This window comes from Sinocyclocheilus anshuiensis, unplaced genomic scaffold, assembly GCF_001515605.1.
Source record: "Sinocyclocheilus anshuiensis isolate Anshui unplaced genomic scaffold, SAMN03320099.WGS_v1.1 scaffold888, whole genome shotgun sequence".
Classification (NCBI taxonomy): Eukaryota; Metazoa; Chordata; class Actinopteri; order Cypriniformes; family Cyprinidae; genus Sinocyclocheilus; species Sinocyclocheilus anshuiensis.
In genome coordinates, this window is record NW_015549648.1 from 45,120 (window position 1) to 67,634 (window position 22,515).

A 22,515-nucleotide genomic window follows, 5' to 3' on the forward strand; every position below is an offset into this window, starting at 1 on the left:
CATTCTACTGTTAACAATTCTCTCACCCTCAACTGTGTTCATGTGGCTTTTATTTTGTAATTTTTACATCCAGTTGCATCCCTCGCGTTTCGCTTCACACTTTTGTGAAAAGGACTCGAGTAAACGCTAGCATTTCATCTCGATGCCATTAGTAAATAAACTCAGAGTACATCCAGAGTTTCTAGGTAGGTGACTATGACAAATTTGCGCTTTTACTATTTAAATAAATCTAGACATTCAGGGTTTTTATTTGTCCAGACCGACACAGCATGATGAAGGCCACATGTTTCTATGCCTTGCTGTAATATTGTAAACAGTACAGTTACGTAATCGTATGTCAAATGACTTGCTTTTTTTAATATATTATCTTATAGTGTTTATAATGATCATGCTATACTGGCCACTGGTTTCCAGTTATGTATGTTATAGCAAGGTGCCAAGATGTGGTTTGTGTGCATGTTGATGTATTTCAAAGCGTATAAAACTGTGTTTGCCCTGAGAGCCGCTTTATTCCTTGTAGTCCACATGCGTTTTCACACATTCTCGCCTCTTAACTCCATTTCTCTGAACAATTTCTTTATTCAGGTGACAGAATCGCCAGAGGTTTATATCCACCATGTCAAAGGCAACCAAACGCAAGCACGTGGTCAAAGAAGTTCTGGAGGAATATGTCACACCCACAGAAGACCAGCATATCATGAGGGTACAGTTACAGTTTTTGGGTTCTGTAAGGCTTTGAGAACTCCGTATTCTCATTATACCATGATACTAATAATTCTACACCTCCTTCACATCACAGGTCTTGGGAAGTAATGGCAATAACCTCCATGAAGCTGTGACTGGCAGCGGCGAGCGCTTCCTCGTCAGTATGCCTACTAAATTCCGCAAGAACATCTGGATCAAACGAGGTCAGTTTGTTTTAACTTTCATGGATGTATAAAGATTCTGTTTTTAAAGACACTAAAAGGTTTTCATGGTCTTTCTGTTTGTTAGGAGACTTTGTCATTGTTGATCCCATTAAAGAAGGAGGGAAGGTGAAAGGAGAAATAAGCTTCATACTTTACAGGGACCATATTCAGTACCTGAGAAAACTTGGTGTCTGGTAAGGCCATGTCTTTTTTAAATATTTGAATTGAATATTTGACACCCCCAAGTTGTTCCAAACCTGTATGAGTTTCTAAAATTTTTGTGTAAACTATCCCTTTAAACCTAATCCTGAAATATGTTGTTTGATTGTTTTTCAAGAAAACAAAATTGAAATGTGTTTAGTAAACAGCATTTTCACACTTCACACAGGCCAGAAGGATTCCAGGAGGATCGCACATCCAGTGAGAGGAACGAGGGAACACCGAAAGAAAGAAGTGAAAGAAAAACAGAGGAGGAGGGTGACAGCGACTCTGAGGATGATGACAGCGATCTTTTTGTAAACACCAATCGTGCCACTGTTCTCTACAGTGAGAGTGAGGAAGAGACTGATGAAGATGACGATAATGAAGAGGAGGAAGAAGATGAAGGAAGAGCATAAAACTGCAAATGATACTGGAAGGTGCTCCCACCACAGCATGACCAAGAACAGTTGTATATGAATCTTAATTGGGCTTAAAAACCTGGAAAACTACACTGATGCCTGACTGAGCTAATTTTACATTGAATGATTTCTCTCTGATGGCTTTCAGAAGTTTCTGCTTTAGTTTAATTTGTTTGAAATCTCAAACACATTTTGTTTCATTAAAAGAAACATTGTGTATTATAATTCTTGTAAATACGGTGTTGTAATAAACTTTGTTTTGTACACTTGTCGTTTTGCCCACAAGTTTTAAATGGTTTAATACTCAAAAGTAGTACATTAACTCACTGAACGTCAGATTTAAAATCATAACTAAGACAAAGTCAGCATGAAATTAATTTTTCTCATTTTCATTGTAATCGGGGTTCCTGTGGGTCTTAAAAAGTCTTAATTCACACTTCCACAAATCAAATTAAAGCCCTAAAAGGGTCATCATTTGAAACAAAGTCTTAAAAGCATAAAGTTAAGGCATTAAATGTTGCTGTGTTATTATGTTGTCAAAGTAAAATAATATTTTTCACAGTGATTGTCCTTTTTTTTTTTTTTTTTACACCAATGCAAATATCTAAACATACTTAAATCGAGATTATTCTACTTGAGGTGCAAAATGAAGATATGAAATTTTGTTTTCGGACAAATTTAACAAAATTAAGTATGATTATGCTTAAAACAAGATTTTAGACAAGATACTTGAAAACGTCAAACGCTGAGGAAGAATATCACTTTTTTTTGCAGGTACAATAAAAGTTACGACTATTTAAATACTCTAGATCAGTTTTATTTTAAATGTTCAAGTGTTTCTTATACAACTCATTGTGTGCTCCATATTGACACAGTGTTCCCTTCAATTTATTCCTTAAATTTTCTTTACTTGGTCTTAAAAAGGTCTTTAAAAAGTCTTACATTTACCATCACAAAACCTGCAGAATCCCTGTTTATAAGACCTTGAGGCAGTTATTGCAGCAAAATGTGAAAGTAAAGAATATTCAAAACAAATTTTTACAAAATACCTTGCAATGCATAACACCAGTTTTCAAGTGTTCGGTAAGAATGAGAACTTGCTTTAACTAAGAAAAAGTTCAGTCTGAACTCAATCGGGTCCAAGTTTGACTAATAGCGTTGCATATCTGCATTCAGGGCTGGGTGTCGACGTTTCATTCAAAAGTTGGAACATCTCAGCAGGGCTTCGCTTGTGCACCAGGAGGATGGTGTGATTCGCACAGGGTTCCTTGGGCTCATCTTTCGGGAAGTCAAAGGTGAGGAAGGCAGGGTGGTCGATAGGGTAAACTCCAAGTCTCTGAAGGCACATGCCCAGGTAGACATCATCAATGGGGAACAGATGAACCCTTTGCGACACCACCAAAAGCCTATGTGCCAGAGAACCAGAGTAAAGCACCCCTCCTCCACCAGGGTATGATGGGTAGAGCCCTTTATAGAAACTCTCCGGGATGTAGTACTTAGTCCCATTAGAGCGTATAGGTGCTGCATTGCTTATCACGTCCCCCACAACAAATGTCTCCATTTTGTCTGGATCCATTTGAGGAGCTTCCGTCTGCCTCCTCAGCTAGCAGATAGTCTAGGACAGCAGGTGTCCTCACAAATACATCATCATCGCCCTTAAAAATGAAGCGGGCATGCGGGCATCGCCTTGAGAACCAGTCCCAGAATAGCACGTCCTTCAAGGTGAGGTTGAAGAAGGTGTCCACAAAGTCCCACTGGATGACATCACCATATTTTTCACTCTCTAAATGCAATTTCTCTTCAATATGCAAGTCTTTGGACTTCCCCAGAAGGAAGACCCTGCGGACGAGCCTTTGACGTCCACCTAGTGTTTTTATATTTCCTGAACGCCCCCATGTTTCCCATATGGCTTCCCTGTTCTCAAAGTTTGCAGTCTGAGTTTTGATGGCCATGAGCAATGTTGGTGCCCCTTTCTTTGCTTGAGCATCACAAACATCTAAAGGATCTATGATCAGCAGATAGTCTCGACAGTGCATGGTGGTCACAACATTCTTCATCTGGATTGGTAGTTTGGCGTAATCTGGCATTGTATTGTTAATCTCATAATTTGGAAAACATCTATCTCCAGTCCTTTTGGACATTTCTGTTTTGTAAGAAACACTGGATGGGTTTTCAGCCAGATGAGGCCTTAGGATGGGGTTATACTGGCGATCCATCATGTACTGGATGATGTTCCACAGAGCGCCACTGTCTAGCTTGCTTCTCCAGAAGGATTTCGCAGGATGAGGAGCCAGATCTCTGGAGTGTTTGAGACCGCTGGCGGTAAAGTGTGCCGGCAGCACCGAATGAACAACATGTGCACCATGGGGCGCCCCATGCTTCATGATATAGCACAAAGCAACTGAGACATAGATGTAAACTGGGAGCAGCAATATGCACGGCGAACAGAAGAACAGAATCCGCCGGCGGTATCGACACAGACATGAAGCCATAAACTTAGGAAAGAAAGATTAAGAACGTTACACAGATCGTTAAATGAGATGTTTTTTCCTCAATCACTTAGACTATTACACCAGTGACAGGCGTCACTCACTGGTGTAGTTACAGATTATTTAGACAAAGACAACAATCTTCAAAAATTCCCCAATCGTAACCCTAATTTTCACCAAAATGGAACGGTACGTTTTTGTTAGAGCATATTATATTTTTTACATTTATATAAATTCATACATTTACATAAAATTATTTAGCATAAAATGTAGTAACCTATAGCTGGCCTACTTAATAATATTTATAATAATAAAGTTCATTATAAAAGTACTTAAGTTTTAAAATTATTTAAATAAAAAACACTTTAATTTAAAACTATACTAACGAAACAACTCATAAGGTGAGACTACTCTAAAACGCTAAGCACAGCAGATATCGTCTAACTACTAACTACGTTAACTACTAAATCGCTTTAAACTTACCACGCTGTCTGGTTTTGCATTTTATGATGAATTTCGCGTCATTCACATGGTAATTCCCACAATGTACGCGCGGAAGCTAAGAGACAAAGATATTAAGTGGAATATGTGGAAACGTCTTGTAACAAAACAAACCAACAAATATGTTTTTAACAGTAAATTCACATTCCCTCATTGCTCGTGCACTGTGGAGCGCGAGAAGTGACCTCAGGTGTGCGTGCGTGAGGCCTCGCCGACGATACTCACTTGTGATGAAAGCCGTAATAGAGAGAAGAGCGGGGCTAGTTGTCACACTTTTACTCTAGTCTAGTGGATATTTCTCAGGGTAGTTATTTTAAAAGTGTAATTCTGTATAGCACAAATCTTTAAGTATTGAGTACCAAAAATCTGTTGAACAGATGGAAACAAAATAATTGAATAAATAAATAATAAAATAAAAGTCTATCTTTTAACCTAAGAACCTTTTTGAGAACAACCTCCACATGCAACACCAATATCTGTTGTCCCCTATTTATTGTAAGAATATACATATACACACATCTGTTTTTGTATGTTGTGGTTTCATTCACTTAGACTTCTTGTTTGACAAGTATGATGAGTTGTCACCATATATTGTTGTTTTGTTTACTGTGTGGAGACGTGCTGATATAGCGTTTGGTCTCGTTCTGTATCTCGTATCTTGTCAGTGTCTGCGCTTGCTTGGCCATTTGTTGTGGAGAAAATAAGGAAAGTGTGTTCAAGCGCCAGCAGAAAACAGTGTAAAGAAATAGTCTTTGAGAGAAGCAGTCTTTATCAGCGGAAGTTAAAAGCAGCTCGTAAGTGTATTTACTTGTGTCATTAGTGTTTAGTGCAGTTGTCCTTGCTAGGAAACGCTTGTTTTGTTTACTGTGTGGAGACGTGCTGATATAGCGTTTGGTCTCGTTCTGTATCTCGTATCTTGTCAGTGTCTGCGCTTGCTTGGCCATTTGTTGTGGAGCAAATAAGGAAAGTGTGTTTAGCTGAATTAATGTAGTATTTGGTTAGAAGGGTATAAAAAAGCTTAGTATACTCGTGTGAAGACTGAAGAGTGTAAGACCATCGACTCTACCGTGCGACTCCACCGGGCAGGGACACCGGCAAAGGATAAGTATCGCTTTTTATTTCTCCTCTTTCCTACTAACGTTACTTGTTTCACTTCTTTTTCCGTTTTTATAACCATTTCTTACTATGTGTAAGTAAGTTGTTGTTTTTTTAGCATGTGTGTTTGGCAGTGTTATTTTTTAGGATTACTGATAAACTACTGTCGTTTGATTAGTATTATTTGTATTTGTTATTTATTTAAATTTTAGTTAAATTATGTCTGATTTTATTATGTCTGTATAGGTCTTTTATTACATGTTTGGTTTTATTTAATTTGAGTTATTTTAATACTTCGACAAACTAAATGGAAATGAAATAATATATATATTAAATGTATAAATGTGTATGTATATATGCATGTGTGTGTGGTTGTACATACACATATGTATTTTTTTTTTTTGGTGTTTGGCTTAGTGTTATGTTAGAATCATTATTATACTCATACATTTGTTCTTTAATATTTTGAATTGTTTTTAGCTTTATTTTTTGTTTTTCATTTAAATGTTAAGTTTGGAAATTTTGTTGTATGCATTTGTCATTTTTATTTAATCTCTTTATTTTTAAAATGTGTATAGGTAGTATTTATAAAGTTTTAGCTTTTAGTTTTGGATCTGTTTTTTAGTTGTGTTAATACTACAATTGATTGCTTCTGTTGTCCTCATTTGTAAGTCGCTTTGGATAAAAGCGTCTGATAAATGACTAAATAAAAAAAAAATATTGCATTGCCATATGAAAGCCCCACAGATAACACGTCACTCCCCTCAGGGATTAAGATCAGATGATCTGCATTACAAAACAAAATATCAGTATCACTGTTGATGTTGATTAGAATCTAGAATTTAGAATCAAATATTTTCATCAGTGTGATGATGATGATGATAGTATGAGCTCACCAGACCTTTTGTATGGAATCAATCATAGGTAAAACGCTCTCATCTTCTCCCCAGGCAGCTCCCCCACAAACTCATTATCTTCAGGCTGCTTGTTGATAAATGTGTTCCATACCAAGGATTTTTGAAGATTCTGTCACCACTAGATTAACTAATCCTTGACAGATTCTTGGTGAGACAAGTCAAGCTGGTTAAGTAGGGGTTACAGAACGTTGAGTTCCTCTCTTGCTTCATTTGATATATGTTATTACCATCTAAACAGTAATATTACTATTGAAAGTTGCACTGAAATTACACAACAAAAAACTTTGTAAAACAATTTTCATTCAGAAATTGCTAGAAAATTTCACAATCAGTTTCAAAGAAACAGTAAGTAACACTGAAATAGTTAAATTCGGAAGTAGAAAAACATGTAGAAAACATGTTAAGTAGTGTTTTCTTGTAAAATGTACTTCAATAATCTTTATTTACTACTTCAAAAAAATTAAAAGAGAAATATTTCATGCTTAATATATTTATATATATTATTTTTATTTCGGTAACACTTTAGGTAATAAGTTCACATTAATTGCCATTAGTTAACTGCATTATAAGTTAAAATGAACTAACAATGAAAAATACTTCTAAAGTGTTTATTAACCTTACTTAATGTTAATTTCAACATTTACTAATACATTAAAATCAAAAGTTGTATTTACTAACATTATATAATGTAATTGAGGTAACATTAACAATAAACAGTTAATGATTGTTAACAAAGATTAATAAAACTCCAACAAATGTTTTGCTCATTGATAGTTAACTTTAGTTAATGCAGTAACTAATGTTCCCTAATGTGGCCTTAAAGGCACAATATGTAATTTTCGCCGCGAGAGGGCACGTATTCAAAATAAACAAAGAGGCAAAGGCGTAGTTTGATGACGCCGTGACTGAGTATGGAATCATGGGAGTTGTGGTCTTCATTGTAAAGTGTTACCCATATTTTTCCTCTAAAATGTCTCATTGTCATTAATAACTTCATGTAAGTGTATTCTTTACTTGTGTTCAATGCATTCATCTGATGTCAAATGTTTTTGCAAATTAGTTTCAATAAATGCTCTTTTTGAACTGAGGACTTCACAGTACTTTTCAAGCACTTTTATCTCTAAAATTCATGGACAATTTGATTCCTCAAAATATTATCCAGACCTGTACCCACCATAGAGACAGAGGAGGACGTATATCGTCTAATATTAAAATGAGTTGTTGATCAATATAAGTTTTTCAAAGACCAGTTGTCAAGTTTTTACCTCCAGTCCCCACTAAAACCAAACATTTGGTTGCATCCTTGAAACAACTCAAAGTTCTGTCAAAAGAAAAAAATAATAAATTGTTGTTCCCATGAAAACATTTTCTTATTATGAAGACATATATATCACTCCAAGAAACAGACATACATCCTGATTAATTCATTTTTTAAAATGGTAGGAATTAAGATTTTTTTTTTTTCCATATGAACAAGTGGTTTGATTTTATTAAATTTTGTTACAAGTACTATTTTTTGAGAAAACTTGCAAAAATTTCTAGCATATTCCAAGTCAAGGATGAACATGAAAAAAGGGGATTTATTGCTGAATGTCAAATGAAAACTACACTTTCACCGTGTGAATACGACTCAGTTGCTGCGGTTACCATGCACCCATCTATCTGAACCACTAGAACATGCAGAGGGGGGGACGCCTTCACAGGCGGAGAGGAAGAACAGAAGAAACAGAGAGAGAAAGACAGGAAGAAAATCAATCGGTGAGACGAGCAGTGCTATAAACGACTGTGCACACAGAATGAATCTTGAGCATGTGTATATGTGTGTGTGTGTAAGTGTGTGCATCTGCATGTGTGTCTAAGTGTAAGTGTGTGGGTGGCGGGTTTGTCTTTTCTAATGTAGTTGTAGTTTGCTGGGCTCTGGAAGTAGGGGTTTACACTTTAGAATCCACCTAAAATAGCACGTCTAGTAGCCGAACATGCTTCGAGCAAGTCTCCAAACTTGCATACAGATGTGTCAAAAAAAGAGAGCGTGGACTGGGAACGACCCCACTGAAACAAAACGAAGGAAAGCCAACAAAACATGGAGATAACATTCGCAGATAAACACATCTGGTCGTATCGTTCTTCATCGTCTTTCCAGCATGACGCAGACACGACGGGCAGTAATGGATCTGTTTTATGGGCAATGCAGTTTTCGATGAAAAGTCCTGAGACACAGTGCGGCTTAAAGCTGCTGGCATAGGAATGGGAACGTGTGGGGGAGAGATGTAGGTCCGTATAGGCTAGAATCAGGCTGGATTGGTTCCTCCGCAGGCCAATGACTACACAAAGAAGGAAGGTTACAGTGCAATGAGCTCGTGTCACCACTAGGGGGTCTGGTTTAACCCTTTAGCGTTAACCCAGAGCTCCCTTTCGACAAAGCCAACATCCTAAAAAGAGTACAAGCATACGTATACACACACAGGCGCACGTCGAAACTCACAGCACGCACACGCGCTCGAAACGCTAACCTGAAGACGAACACAACGCGAACGAAACGCGTTCTCGCACGAAACTGCGTACACAAAGACACGTGCGTATACACTGAGGTTCAACGATACTCTCACGCACACGGACAGAAGTGTAAACGCATTCATTGGACGCACAGACCACCGTTTTGAAAACCCTGAACACCAGGGCCGGTTCTGCGACCCAGCGTCATGCCCTGTGAACTCCTGCGTACCTCTGTTTCAATGGAAACAATATGCGACAACCAGTTGAGAGAAAGGAAAACGTCGGTTATGTGTGCGCGTGAATCCTAGTCATGTAAACAAACACCTTACACAGAAGTGATTCGATATTGCATGGTGTCTGAATAATATCACAGTTCAAATGGGGAGATCCTGAACAAACGAAACAAACGAAAGAAAAAAAAACAGAAAAACATGTCTATAAAACCCAAGAGTCTGTTTTTAAGAAAGGCTACAAAAATTAAACTGAACCTCCCTCGTCGGCAAACAGCAAAAGGCACCACAATATTATTCTATTTCTAACTCGTGAAAAAATTGGCACGTAATTCTTCTTCGTAATGCTGTAAATCAAAAAAAGGAATTACATATAAATAGTTTTCCCCCTATAAAAAAAGTCTTTGCTGCTAGCTAGTAGACAATTTTTGCTGCAATGAAAATAAATATTTCATTTGTTTAGAATATCTGTCTGTTATATAAAATAAAAAATATTTCTCATAGGTGCAGGTCTATAGCATATCATTTGTTTTTTCGCGCCTACGCAAGTTCGTTCGTCCTTGCTCTCGTCGTTCTTTTTTAAAGGGGTGTATTGTCCGGTCTGGACCGTGACTGCGACAGTTTGTTGGCCTGCACGTTTCCCCGGGAGCCCGAGCGTCCCGTGTTGGTGAAAGTCCGTGTGTCGTTGGGTCGGTAGATGGTGGCCGGTTCGGTGGCATTCATGTTCTGCATACTGAGAAACGGCGTGCTCTCGCCGTGGCCGAGGTCGCCGACCTCATCGTCCTCCCACTCGCTGTCTGACAGGCAGCTTTGAGAGCTGTAGTTCCTGGGGCCCGGCGTGCGCTGCGACACGTGGCCGTTGACCCGCGACCTCCTGCGCCAACGGCGGCCGCTGCTGCTCTTCTTCGGCTGCTCTCGGGGGGACATGTACTCCTGCGTGGTCTCGTAATCCTCGTCGTCCACGAAGCGGTACGGGCTGGACGGAAGGGAGCCCGTGCTCTCTGCCGCGTAATACGGGCGTCGGGATCGTCGGTAGCGGTGCAGGAGGGGCTGGTCGTCGTCGGGCGAGTAGGCTGCCATGGCGATGGCCGAAGCGGCGGGTGGCAGGGAGAGGGCGTGGCTGGCGTTGGGCGTGGTGATCTGAAAGGTAGGCACCTGCGGGGGCAGTGAGGAGTGAAAGTCCACCGGAGATAGACGCGCCGGTGTGGTCAGAGCAGACACGTACCTGCAAAGATGCGGAAAAACATGGGGTGAGAGACGGAACGGACAAATCTTTTAAATACACACTACCGTTAAAACAAATTTGGGGTCAGTGAGAAGTCTCTTATGCTCAGCAAAGCTGCATTTATCTGGTCAAAATTATTCCAGTGAAATCAGTAATATTGTGAAATATTTTTACAGTTTAAAATAAGTTTACTTTTTGAGTATATTGTAAAATGTAATTTATTCCTGTTATGCCAAAGCTGAATTTTCTCTCCAGTCTTCAGTGTCACATGATCCTTCAGAAATTATTCTTATATGCTGATTTGCTGCTTAAGAAATATTTCTTATAATTAAAGTTGAAAACAACTGTGTTGCTCAATATGTGATAAACATGATTTTTTAAATACGTTTATAAATAAAAAGTTTAAAAATTTAGATAGAAATCTTTTGTATTTCTTGTTATTATCAATGTTGAAAAAAAGCTGTGCTGCTTGGAATTTTTTAGAAACGGTGATACATTTCTTTTCAGGATTCTTTGATGAATATAATGTTCAAAAGAACAGCATTTATTTGAAATAGAAATCTTTTATAACATTACAAGTGTCTTTACTGTCATTTTCAATCAATTTAATGCATCCTTGCTAAAAAAAAGTTTTAATTTCTTTAAAAAAATCTTATTGACCTCAAACATTTGAACGGTAGTGCATGTCTGCTGCATGGTATAATTTATATGAATTACATATTAGCGCATTCAGAGCAATATTTATAGGGAACAAAAAATAGTATTTGAATCAATGATTTATGATGAATCAACCAATTATATTTACATTTAGTCATTTAGCAGACGCTTTTATCCAAAGCGACTTACAAATGAGGACAATAAAAGCAGTCAAAACTAATAAAAGAGCAACAATATATAAGTGCAAATGACAAGTCTCGGTTAGCCTAACACAGTACACGTAGCAAGGTGTGTATATATATATATATATATATATATTGCCTTGGATTTAATGCGAGCAGCTACTGGTAGCCAGTGCAAATTGATGAACAGAGGTGTGACATGCGTTCTTTTCGGCTCATTAAAGATTAATCTTGCAGCGGCATTTCGGATTAATTGTAGACATTATAATGACATTAAATCTAAATTACACTAAACACAAAAAAATCATAGAAAACAGTTAAAAAAAATGCAATAATGCATTATTTTATATTGCAAAAGCATTTAACTAAATATTTTCCTACAAAAATAAAATTGCAATCTGTGAGCGATGTACTTAATCAGCCTGTTTACATCAACCATTCAACCAAAACAATTAATGAAAATGAATCTGACTTCTATTTTAGAGAGAGAAGACAAGTGTAGAAAAAGCAGAGCAGTAGTGTTTTGTTACACTACACTGCTACCTGTTGGAAAGAAATAGGAAACATTTTTTGAAAGGAGGTACATTTAATCATTTAGCAGATGCTTTTATCCAAAGCAACAAACAGTTCAGCTACTGTCAACGCTACTGAACATATCTGAGATCTGCTTATATTGTGCTATGGTTCAACACCAAATATCAAATTCCTGATCAAATAATGCTTACAAACTTATTTAACCAACAGGACAATCAGCATGCTTTCATCTGACCACAAATATACTCAGTGTATTTTATCTGTGAAGGTGAACACTTCTTATCTGCTGCTGTCGTTTCCTTTTTCACTCACCTGTCACTGTGAGGTGAGTCCCGCAGGGAGTCGTAAGAGTCTCCGTACTGTAGGGGGCACTGTGTAGTGTCAGGATACCCACAGTATGCTGCTCGGCGGGCCCGGGCCTCCATACACGCTGGGCTGCTGCATTTACTGGTGCCAACAGAGGAAGAGAGTGCCCCCGACTGGCAGTCAGAATGTATGCTGTCCGTCCGCTCCATACTCCATGTGCGCTCCTCGTGCCTGACAGGTGGGAACAACACAAAGGGAAGTAGAAAATGTGAGAAAAATGCAAAAAAAATTAAATAAAAAAAAAAGTATTTAAAAAGATAAGAATTTTTCTTTTAAAGAGATTTTTACCTTTATTCAGGTTGCAATAAATTGGTAGTAATGACATTTTAATTAAAAAAAGTAGAATATCTCTCTTTTTGAACTCTTTGATCAAAGTATATGAAAAAAAAATTGTTCTTCACAAAAAATGTTTTTTAAAATATTAAGCAACTGTTTTTAACATTAATAATAAGAAGAAATAACTGTTTTCTATTTTAACAGCAAATCAGCATATTACAATGATTTACAATGAGATAGATAGATAGATAGATGTAAATATACATATATATGAGACTGGAAAAATATTTGGGGTCTGATGGAAAAATAGATATATGTAAATAGTTTTGGCTAGTTAGGTTAGTAAATGAACAGCTAAATAGACAGATGGACAGAGGAGATATCAAGTCAAGGATCTATATATGGATATATTGGCAGATGAATCAGTCAGGGAAGAGTCAGTACCGGTGACTGGAAGCGTGAGAAGCTGTGGAGGTGTGGTGGGATCGTGATGACATTCGGCTGCCCGAAAAATTGCCTGATGTCTCTGTTCCGTGTCGTACTACTCGCTCAGTTGCTGGGACATTCTTAGATATATACTGCAATATAAAGAGTAGCATGAGATTGTGTCGTTTTCACACTTGAGTCCTAACCTAAATTTAATTACATTTGAAGAATGCTTAGTCATCGATGTGTGCACCACAGGAAACAGTTTATCACAATAATGTAATCAATTGCAATTTACTTCTGAATTGCTATAACATCCAGAAGAAACCACACTGCAGTTCACATAATTCTGAACCCTTTTCAGAAATACCGGACTTTAAGAACTTTCAATCTAATCAAACAAACAAACCCAAATCTATGTTTTACACCAAAAGCAACATTAAATGCTTTCTAAGGCAATCTGCCTGTGAACACTTATTTAACTTGTATGCTTTATCATGCCTTCAATGACTAAATCTTCAGAATATGCAAAAGATATATCAGCATACAGGAAATGAGAGGCAGGCAAACTCACATCCACCATGGGGATTTCCTCAGGACCGGGGCCGGGATGGTTGGGTCCGTTGGCCAGCATGCGGTTCGGATGCTCCGCACACATGTTCTGGTGCAGGTGGTTATGCATCTTCTTCCTTTGTTTCCTGAAAAAAGATCCAATATCAAATCTGATCTGTGATTTATACAATGACAGCAAATACTCTAATATGTAAAACAGGAAATGACCAAATGTCTACAGATAAGATGTACTGTACTAACCTGCTGATCACTAAAGTGAAACATACAAAAGTTACTGTGATTTGGTGTAGATTAGGGCTAGATGGCATGACCATTTATATATATATATATATATATATATTGTTTTAATAATAGGAATAATATTACCATTTAGTTTGTATCCAGTAGCAAATATAAAATGAATTCATTATAATAATTGCAACAATAATTAATTCTTTGAAGTATTGAAAAATAGGCATTGCCATGGTCATATAATTAAATTTTATTTGGTTTGATTTATTCTTGTTGTTGAATTTCCAGCTAAATTGCTTATTTTCTTATTCTAATAAATAAAATAATTTATATATCAGCAATGTATGTACATTGTACACTACTGTTCAAAAGTTTGGGGTATCTTATGCTCACCAAGGCTACATTTATTTGATCAAAAATACAGTAAAAAAGAATGATATTGTCAAATATTATTGCAATTTAAAATAATGATTTTCTACTTAAATATATTTTAAAATGTAATTTATTCCTGTGATGCAAAGCTAAATTTTCAGCATCATTTCTCCAGTCTTCAGTGTCACCTGATCCTTAAGAAATCATTCTAAAAAAAGAATTCTGCTGATTTGCTGCTCAAGAAGTATTTCGTATTGTAAATACTGAAAATGGTTGTGCTGCTTAACATTTTTTATGGAAACCCTGTTAATTTTGTCAGAATTCTTCGATGAATTGAAAAGTTAAAAAGAACAGCATTTATTTGAAATATAAATCTTTTCTAATATTATAAATGTCGTTAATGTCACATTTGATCAGTGTAATGCATCCTTGCTGAATAAAATGAGTAATTAAAAAAAAAAGACCCCAAACTTTTGAACAAGTATTATAAAAAGATATAGTGAATTTTGCTTATACCACCCAAAGGGTGTAGTTTTTTTTTTTTTGGTATGCTTTTTAATTTAATGTGTGAATGTGCACAGCTCTTTCTGGCGATCGCTAGAGTTCCCGGAGCTTACTTGGTTTTGCAGTATGCCACCACACACACGATGCCAACCACCAGCAGTGCCACGCAGATGCCCGTTATCGTCAGCACACGTTTTTGGTACAGCTCCTCAGCCTCTGAATGAACGAGAGCCATGGACAAGCACACACATATGCACAGACGCACAGAGAGACAAACACACATGTACATGACGACCATTGAACACAAAGACACACATACATATAAAACACACAACAGCATGTCAGAACTAACTCATTCAGCCTAAAACATTTTCTAACTTCAGTCTACATTTCATGTTATAGTTGTAAACAGTCATATTTGTCACTTCTAAACAGATTTATTTAGTTAAAGGGACAGTACACCTAAAAATGAATATTCCATCATTATTTACTAACCCTCATGTTGCTGCAAACCTGAATGATTTTATTTCTCCTATGGAACCAAAAAGGAGACGCTTAAAGCTTTAATTCTTTTAAAGTTCCAAATAATGAAAATGAATGGGGATTGGGACTGTCAAGCAAGATTTTCAGTGAATATTAACATCTGAAGCTATCGTAAAATATTGCACAAGACATATGAATGACTTTTATGATGCTTTCATGGTGCTTTTTTGTCCTTTTCATAGCTTGACAGCCCCAGTCCCCATTCACTTCCACTGTATGGAAGAAAGCAGCTTGGACCCCAATATGCAAATAGCCTATAATATATGTACATATATTAAACATCCATATATGAAATATATTGCAATATGTTAACATATATATCTAGCCCATATGAATATGTATGTTTATGTGTGTGTAATACATTTTTGGACATATATGTCACGTACATGTATATTCATCCTAAAACCTGTTAATGCACGTCAATGCAAGTAAATATAAAAGATAGACATGTATTAAAAAAAATTCTACAGATTTTTTGCATATATGATGTTTTAATAAAATGTACTGTTCACATATATGGTTGCTGCATAACATACCAAAAAAATAAAATCATCATATAGTATTAACATATGGACATTCACTATGGGGATTTTATATATGTTATAAACTTACATCACGTATGAGAAAATTATATATCACCTTATAGGTAACATAGCAATATCATAATATCATATATCTTGCTACAGGGCAATATATGTCATATATTAATTTCCAGACATTCCGCTAAACATCTAATTTTGTGTTTCATGGGAAAAGGTTTAGAATGACATGAGGGTGAGTAAACAATGATTGTCATTTTTTGAGTGAACTCTCCCTTTAAATCTAAAATCGTTATTTTTAATAGGCACTGAGGTGCATCAGATGTCATTTTAAAAACACATTTTAGATGGCTGATATCAGGTGCTCGGCAGCATGGGAAGGGCACAGCTGTGGTGCTTTCTCTGTCTGCCAGGGTTTCACATAAAGCGCATTATCCTGAAACAGTGGGAGAACTTTTGGCTACCTCCAGGACTGAAACCATACTGTGCAACACTGGAAACTCGAACTTTTTGGCTAGAAGTGTTTATAAAATGAAATCTCCGCCCCTCTGAAAGCCCATTACATGCATTATTCTATATATAAAATCATATGACCATGCTGAAACAGTGGGAGAACTTTTGGCTACCTCCAGGACTGAAACCATACTGTGCAACACTGGAAACTCGAATTTTTTGGCTAGAAGTGTTTATAAAATGAAATCTCCGCCCCTCTGAAAGCCCATTACATGCATTATTCTATATATAAAATCATATGACGTCTGAAGACAGAGCAGTCTGAGCTTATAAGTCTTGCGTAAAGCATGCCTGTAAAATAGAGTTAAAACACACAAACTGCATTATAAGAGCTCTTTGGAGAGGGTTGTTCATAAAACCTGATTAAACTTCACAAGCAGTTTTGGGATATTCATTATTACAACTAAATGTGTTTTAAAATCAACATGAAATCAAAACTAACCCAATTACTTTCTTAATGCACATTTCTGGTCTTTTTGTGAATGATTCATCTGTGCACATTATTGTGAAGTAATAAATGTTTGTTTTATTTCTTTTCATATTTTTATATTTATAATGTAAAATATTTAAATAAAAAGTAAATACATTTAACTTAATTTCATTAAAACTTTTCAAGTTCACATTCAATTTCTTTTTATATATATTTGAATGAATATACTTTAAATTATTTTATTGATTTTAAATGAATATATATATATATATATATATATATATATATACATATATATATATCACATTTAATTTTTTGTTTCACTCTGAAATATTACAGTACTAATTAAAAAGGGTTGCTAACACCATTTCATGTTGACTTTAAAACTGATTGGAGGGTAAAAAACATACATTTTGGCAACCAGCAAACCAAGGCTTTGATGAGCAGGTTTTATGAAGACCGTCTATACAGATGCCTTCAACACATATTTTTATATATGGGTCTGATTTTTGAAAACGAGAATATTCAAAACATCCTCTGGGGTGCTGAACGTGGGCAGCAACAGAGGAAGCATACAGAACATGAAGGGAGGGAATGAGAAAACGGACGGGAGGAAGTAGAGAAGAGAATTGAGGGCCAAACAGTAGGGGGATGAGTGTGTAATAAAAGAGAAACGCAGGGGGGAGGGAGGGGGGCGGTTAAGTCAGACACTGATATTGCATTGCATGCTTGTTACAGGAAACAGAGATCAGAGTACACAAAGAGGGAGAAAATGGAGAGTGTGATGTACCCAGACCATCGGCTAATGTACTCTAGTGGTGCAGACAAGAAGACAGGAGAAGAGACGGGCAACACTCATTTTACCCTTCACTCGGCTCCCTGACACATATGTTGTATGTAAATAAAAGTTTTATTATTTTTTAATGCACTGCAAATAATAATAATAAATAAGGTTCTTAATTAGTATATTTGAGCTGTTTCCCAGGAAAAAAATAGCTTACAAAAATATTTTTATATATTTTTTATAAAAAAAAATTATAAAAGGAAAAATTATGAAAAAATATCCTTAAAACAAGATAAATGTACCTGAGAAACAAAATTGCATTAGATATACACTACCTATCAAACGTTTTGCATAATTTATTTTTTTTTAATGCTTTGGAAATAATTATCTTATATGCTCTTTAATTCTCTCTAATGCTTCTATTATTACTACTGCATATAAAAATGTATATTTCAAATAAATACTGTTTTTTAACTTTCTATTCCTGAACAACAACAAAAAAGTTGTATATTATCATATAATTGATAGTTATAAGAACCATTCTAAAATATTTTAACATTAAAATATATTCAAATAAAAAAAGTTACTCTAAATTATAATTATATTTGACAATATTACTGTTTTTACTGTATTTCTGAAGAAATAAATGCAGGTTTGTTGGGCATAGCAGACTTCTGACTGGTATTGTACAAGTTGTTTTCAGGGAATATATTGTAATTTACCCTATTGACAATACACAGTCATGTGAAAAAGTTAGGACACCCTACTGAATTCCATGGTTTTCTGTATGGACATAATAAAAAAATGTATCTGGTCCTTGGCAGGTCTTACAATTTGGAAATTAAAACCTCAGATAAACAACGTCACATGACATATCACACTGTGTCATTATTTGATTAACAAAAATAAAGCCAAGATGGAAAAGCCATGTGTGACAAACTTAGGACACCGTATGATTCAGTTGCCTGTAGATCCACTTTTAGCAGCAATAACTTGAAGTAATCATTTTCTGTATGACTTTATCAGTCTCACATCGTTCTGGAGGAATTTTGATGATTTGCTCTAGTTTTATTGAGGTTTGTGGGCATTTGTTTATGCACAGCTCTCGCCACAGCATTTCAGTCGGGATGAGGTCTGGACTATGACTGGGCTTTTGCAACACCTTGATTCTTTTCTTTTTCAGCTGCTGTTGTGGATTTTCTGGTGTGTTTGGGATCATTGTCCTGTTGCATCAACCAATTTTGGCCCAACTTTAGCTGTCGGACAGATGTCCTCACATTTGACTCTAGAATACTTTGGTATACAGAGCAGTTCACGGTCGACTCAACGACTGTGAGGTGCCCAGGTCCTGTGGCTACAAAACAAGCCCAAAATCATCAGCCCTCCACCAGCATGTGTGACTAAGGTGTTTGTGCTGATATGCTCCTTAGGTTTTCACAAAACATAGTACTGTGCATTATGGCCAAAACATCTCCACTTTGGTCTCATCTGTTCAAAGGACATTGTTCTAGAAATATTATGGCTTGTTCAGATGCAACTTTGCAAAACTAAACAGTGCTGCCATGCTTTTTTAGATAGAAGAGGCTTTCTTCTGGCAAGCCTTCCAAACATGCCATACTTGTCACCTATTTTTCTAATTGTACTGTCATGAATTTTATCATTTAACATGTTAGCTGACGCCATAGAGTCTGCGGTGTAGTTCTTGGGTTGTCTGCCATTTCTCTGAGCGTTACACGGTCTGTTCTTGGGGTGAATTGCTTCTATAGAATTCTATAGAATTGCTTCTCTAAGATCATTGCTGATGTCTTACCTCCTTGGCATTGTGTTAACACACACCTGAAGGCTCCAGACCAGCAAACTGTCAAAACTTCTGCTTTTATAGAGATGCTCACTGTTGCTGATGATCACTGCTATTTGTGACCCTGGACCACAAAACCAGTCATAAGGTAAAATTTTCTGAAATTGAGATTTATATATTATATGGAAGCTGAATAAATAAGCTTTTCATTGATGTATGCTTTGTTAGGATAGGACAGTATTTGGCTAAGATACAACTATTTGATCATCTGGAATCTGAGGGTGCAAAAAAATCTAAATATTGAGAAAATCGTCTTTAAAGTTGTCCAAATGAAGTTCTAAGCAATGCATATTACTAATCAAAAATTAAGTTTTGATATATTTACGGTAGGAAATTTACAAAATATCTTCATGGAACATGATTCTTTACTTAATATCCCAATGATTGTTGGCATAAAAGAAAAATCGATAATTTTGACCCAGACAATGTATTGTTGGCTATTGCTACAAATATACCCGTGCTACTTATGACTGCTTTTGTGGTCCAGGGTCACATTTACCCTCTTAACTCCTATGTTAACCATAAGGATGTCCTAACTTTGTCACACATGGGTTTTCCATTTTGGCTTTATTTTTTTTTAAATAAATAATTACATGGTGTAATATGTCATGAGTTGTAGTTCATCTGAGGATTTATTTTCCAAATTTTAAGACCTGCCAACGAACAGATATTTTTTTATGTCCTGATACAGAAAACCATGGAATTAAATAAGGTGTCCCTAACTATTTCACATGACTACATATATATTTATTTATATATATTTATTATTATTTTGACAATGAGGTAAACTACAACATATTCTCGGAATATTTTGAATAAAACTTTAATAAACCCAAAACTAGTTTTTCTTAATGTTCCCCTCATAAAAATAGTAGTCCAATGAGAAAAATAATTGTTAATTCATTCAAGATATATTCTCTAAAAAGAGAACCAGCCTTATTATCCTACACACAATTTTTCTTCTCAAGTATTTTCTTTTAAATTAGTTTTATGTTTGGATATTTTACCGGAAAACATGTCAAAAACACTGGTTAAGATTCTTTTTTTGCAGTGTGAAGAATTACAAGCTATTCTAGACATCTTATTTATCTAACAAGTTTAATCACATTAGCATAATGTGTTTAAATCTAATAATTTATTACAGCAATAAACCATAGAAGGTGGTGGTAAAATCACTGTAACGCCTGGCCTTAAGTGGCTTATCACTTATAAAATGGTGTTTTGATAAAAGACATGAATTGCTACATTTCTAATAATAGCACAATAATATAATTCTAGAATTCAACTGATATACAGTCACAGAATAGGAAATATGCGTTTTATAAATATTGATCTACCTGACTGATGTGTTTCCTATATTCCTAAAAATGAGTGTCGCTTTGTCAGAGCTGAAAAAGTAAATCAGAAGCTGGGAGTGTATTTGCTTGTTCAAATATAGGACAGAGAAAATAGAACAAGACGAGTCCTTATGTGAATATGCTTAATCTATGTCATCAAATTATGTCATGAACCTTAAAAACTAAAGAATCAAACAAATAATAACTTCATACCCATGATTTCAATTCCAAGGTGCTCTGCCAATGCAGAAAGTTGACAATGTAAAAAAAAAGGAAAAAACAAGAAAACAGGTTTCAGGTAAAAATGTCCACTTGTTCAGATAGAGGCGGTTCACTAGAATGCGATCAGTGGTGTTGTTTGGTTGGTTTTGTTTGAGACATTGAGGTGAGTGACCGTACGTTCCAGTAACAGACAGACAATGCAGACACACACTGGCCAACTCCATATTCCCCATAAAACAGAAACGAAACCAACGGAAATACCAGTAAACAAACAAACAACACGCCTTTCTTGTTCATCGCATGTAAGCAAGCGTACAAAAATGCATGCAGACATAGACAGCCACACTTACGGCCATATTTACTGGTTTTGTGGTCCAGGGTCACACATTAATGATTTCTGAAGGATCATGTGACACTGAAAACTGGATTAATGTTGCTGAAAATTCAAGAATAAGTTAGATTTTAAAATTAGAAAACACTTATTTTAAATTGTAATAATATTTCACAATATTACTGTTTTTCCTGTATTTTTTTTTAGCAAATAAATACAGCTTTGTTGAGCATTAGTGACTTTCAAATACATTAAAACATCTTACCAACCTCAAACATTTGAACGGGAGTCTATAATATATATATATATATATATATATTATTGTTTAGTCTTGTTTTTTTAAAACACCACAAGTGCAGTACCGTCCATGCAATGTTTGGGCTGATATAATTTTCTGTGGACACAGATGCTATCATTGAGCTTAACTTGTATTGAACAATCCTTTAAATTATATAAATGAGTGCCTGTCAAACATGTCATGAATCTGTCTAATGGACAAATTCATTTATTAATCTAACTCTGTTCTATGGGAACATAATCTATATGTTAACATGCTTTATAGTTTATTGTATCATTTGCACTATATTTAAACTCTTCTCCACATTCCATTATACTTTGGGAAAAAATCTCTTTTTTAATAATATATCAAATGCACACTAAATCTGTTCACATCCATAAATTTCTACTTAATAAACCAATATAAAAACTCTGAATGGACAAACAGAGGCAGACATGTACATGCGTACACGCATCATAGCCAGCATGCAGCTTCAGAGCAGACAGACAGGCAAACAGACAGGAAGAAGAAATGGACATACTGTAGAAACCGGCCATAACGGAGGTTTGACAGCGTTCACCGGTATAGTCATTTGGACACCTGATGGAGGGAAACAAACCCGCAGAGGGAGAAGGAAGGAACGAGAGGGAAGGGGTAGAGGAGAGAGAGACATGAGGAGGAAGAGAGAGAGAGAGAGAGAGACGAGAGCAGAGAAACATACAGTTAGAACAACAGAGAACAACCCCAGCGAGCTGTTCCACCTGATGATGTCATCGCTGTGATGTCACAGCCTGCGGCCATGCTGGATGAGTTTGAACCTGAGGAAAGAGGGTCCATGTCATTTCATGCCATTTTTAGGATGGGTCTAAAAATACATAGGCATTGTGGGAAGCCTGATTCATTTCAATGATATAGAACTGATTAATTCAGACGGTTCAATTAGATGGCAATTCCTCAAGGGGGCGCTTACACGCCTCAAAAACTCCATTGTCCTCCGTTGGGCCACAATCAAATATTAAAGGGGTCATATGATGCGATTTCAATTTTTCCTTTCTCTTTGGAGTGTTACAAGCTCTTGGTGC

At 36.1% G+C, this 22,515-nt stretch overlaps 2 protein-coding genes and 1 pseudogene across 3 annotated transcripts in view; 1 reads left to right on the forward strand and 2 right to left on the reverse strand.

Annotated features, from left to right (window-relative positions):
• The first annotated feature begins 57 nt into the window (after positions 1-57).
• On the forward strand, positions 58-1,792 carry eif1ad (eukaryotic translation initiation factor 1A domain containing). Of its 2 annotated transcripts, none has more exons than XM_016449395.1 (5): positions 58-185; positions 586-703; positions 800-908; positions 994-1,102; positions 1,297-1,792. In XM_016449395.1, exons 2-5 carry the CDS (start codon positions 617-619, stop codon positions 1,523-1,525), a joined length of 534 nt encoding a protein of 177 aa, XP_016304881.1. In that variant the 5' UTR covers positions 58-185; positions 586-616; the 3' UTR covers positions 1,526-1,792. The 2 variants fall into 2 exon arrangements, with proteins under 2 accessions (XP_016304881.1, XP_016304882.1); XM_016449396.1 differs by having other exon boundaries at positions 58-183; positions 566-703.
• A 790-nt stretch (positions 1,793-2,582) lies between these two features.
• LOC107660156 (N-acetyllactosaminide beta-1,3-N-acetylglucosaminyltransferase 2-like) lies at positions 2,583-4,560 on the reverse strand (annotated as a pseudogene).
• A 3,517-nt stretch (positions 4,561-8,077) lies between these two features.
• The window catches only part of LOC107660158 (pro-neuregulin-2, membrane-bound isoform-like), a 72,224-nt gene continuing 57,786 nt past the window's right edge, over positions 8,078-22,515 (reverse strand). Inside the window, exons 5-10 of the mRNA XM_016449397.1 lie at positions 21,975-22,033; positions 14,713-14,815; positions 13,494-13,617; positions 12,938-13,071; positions 12,164-12,388; positions 8,078-10,478 (exon numbers count right to left, since the gene is read on the reverse strand). Of these exons, the coding sequence (XP_016304883.1) occupies positions 9,833-10,478; positions 12,164-12,388; positions 12,938-13,071; positions 13,494-13,617; positions 14,713-14,815; positions 21,975-22,033 (1,291 nt within the window). The 3' untranslated portion in view covers positions 8,078-9,832. The remainder of the gene's footprint in view (positions 10,479-12,163; positions 12,389-12,937; positions 13,072-13,493; positions 13,618-14,712; positions 14,816-21,974; positions 22,034-22,515) is intronic.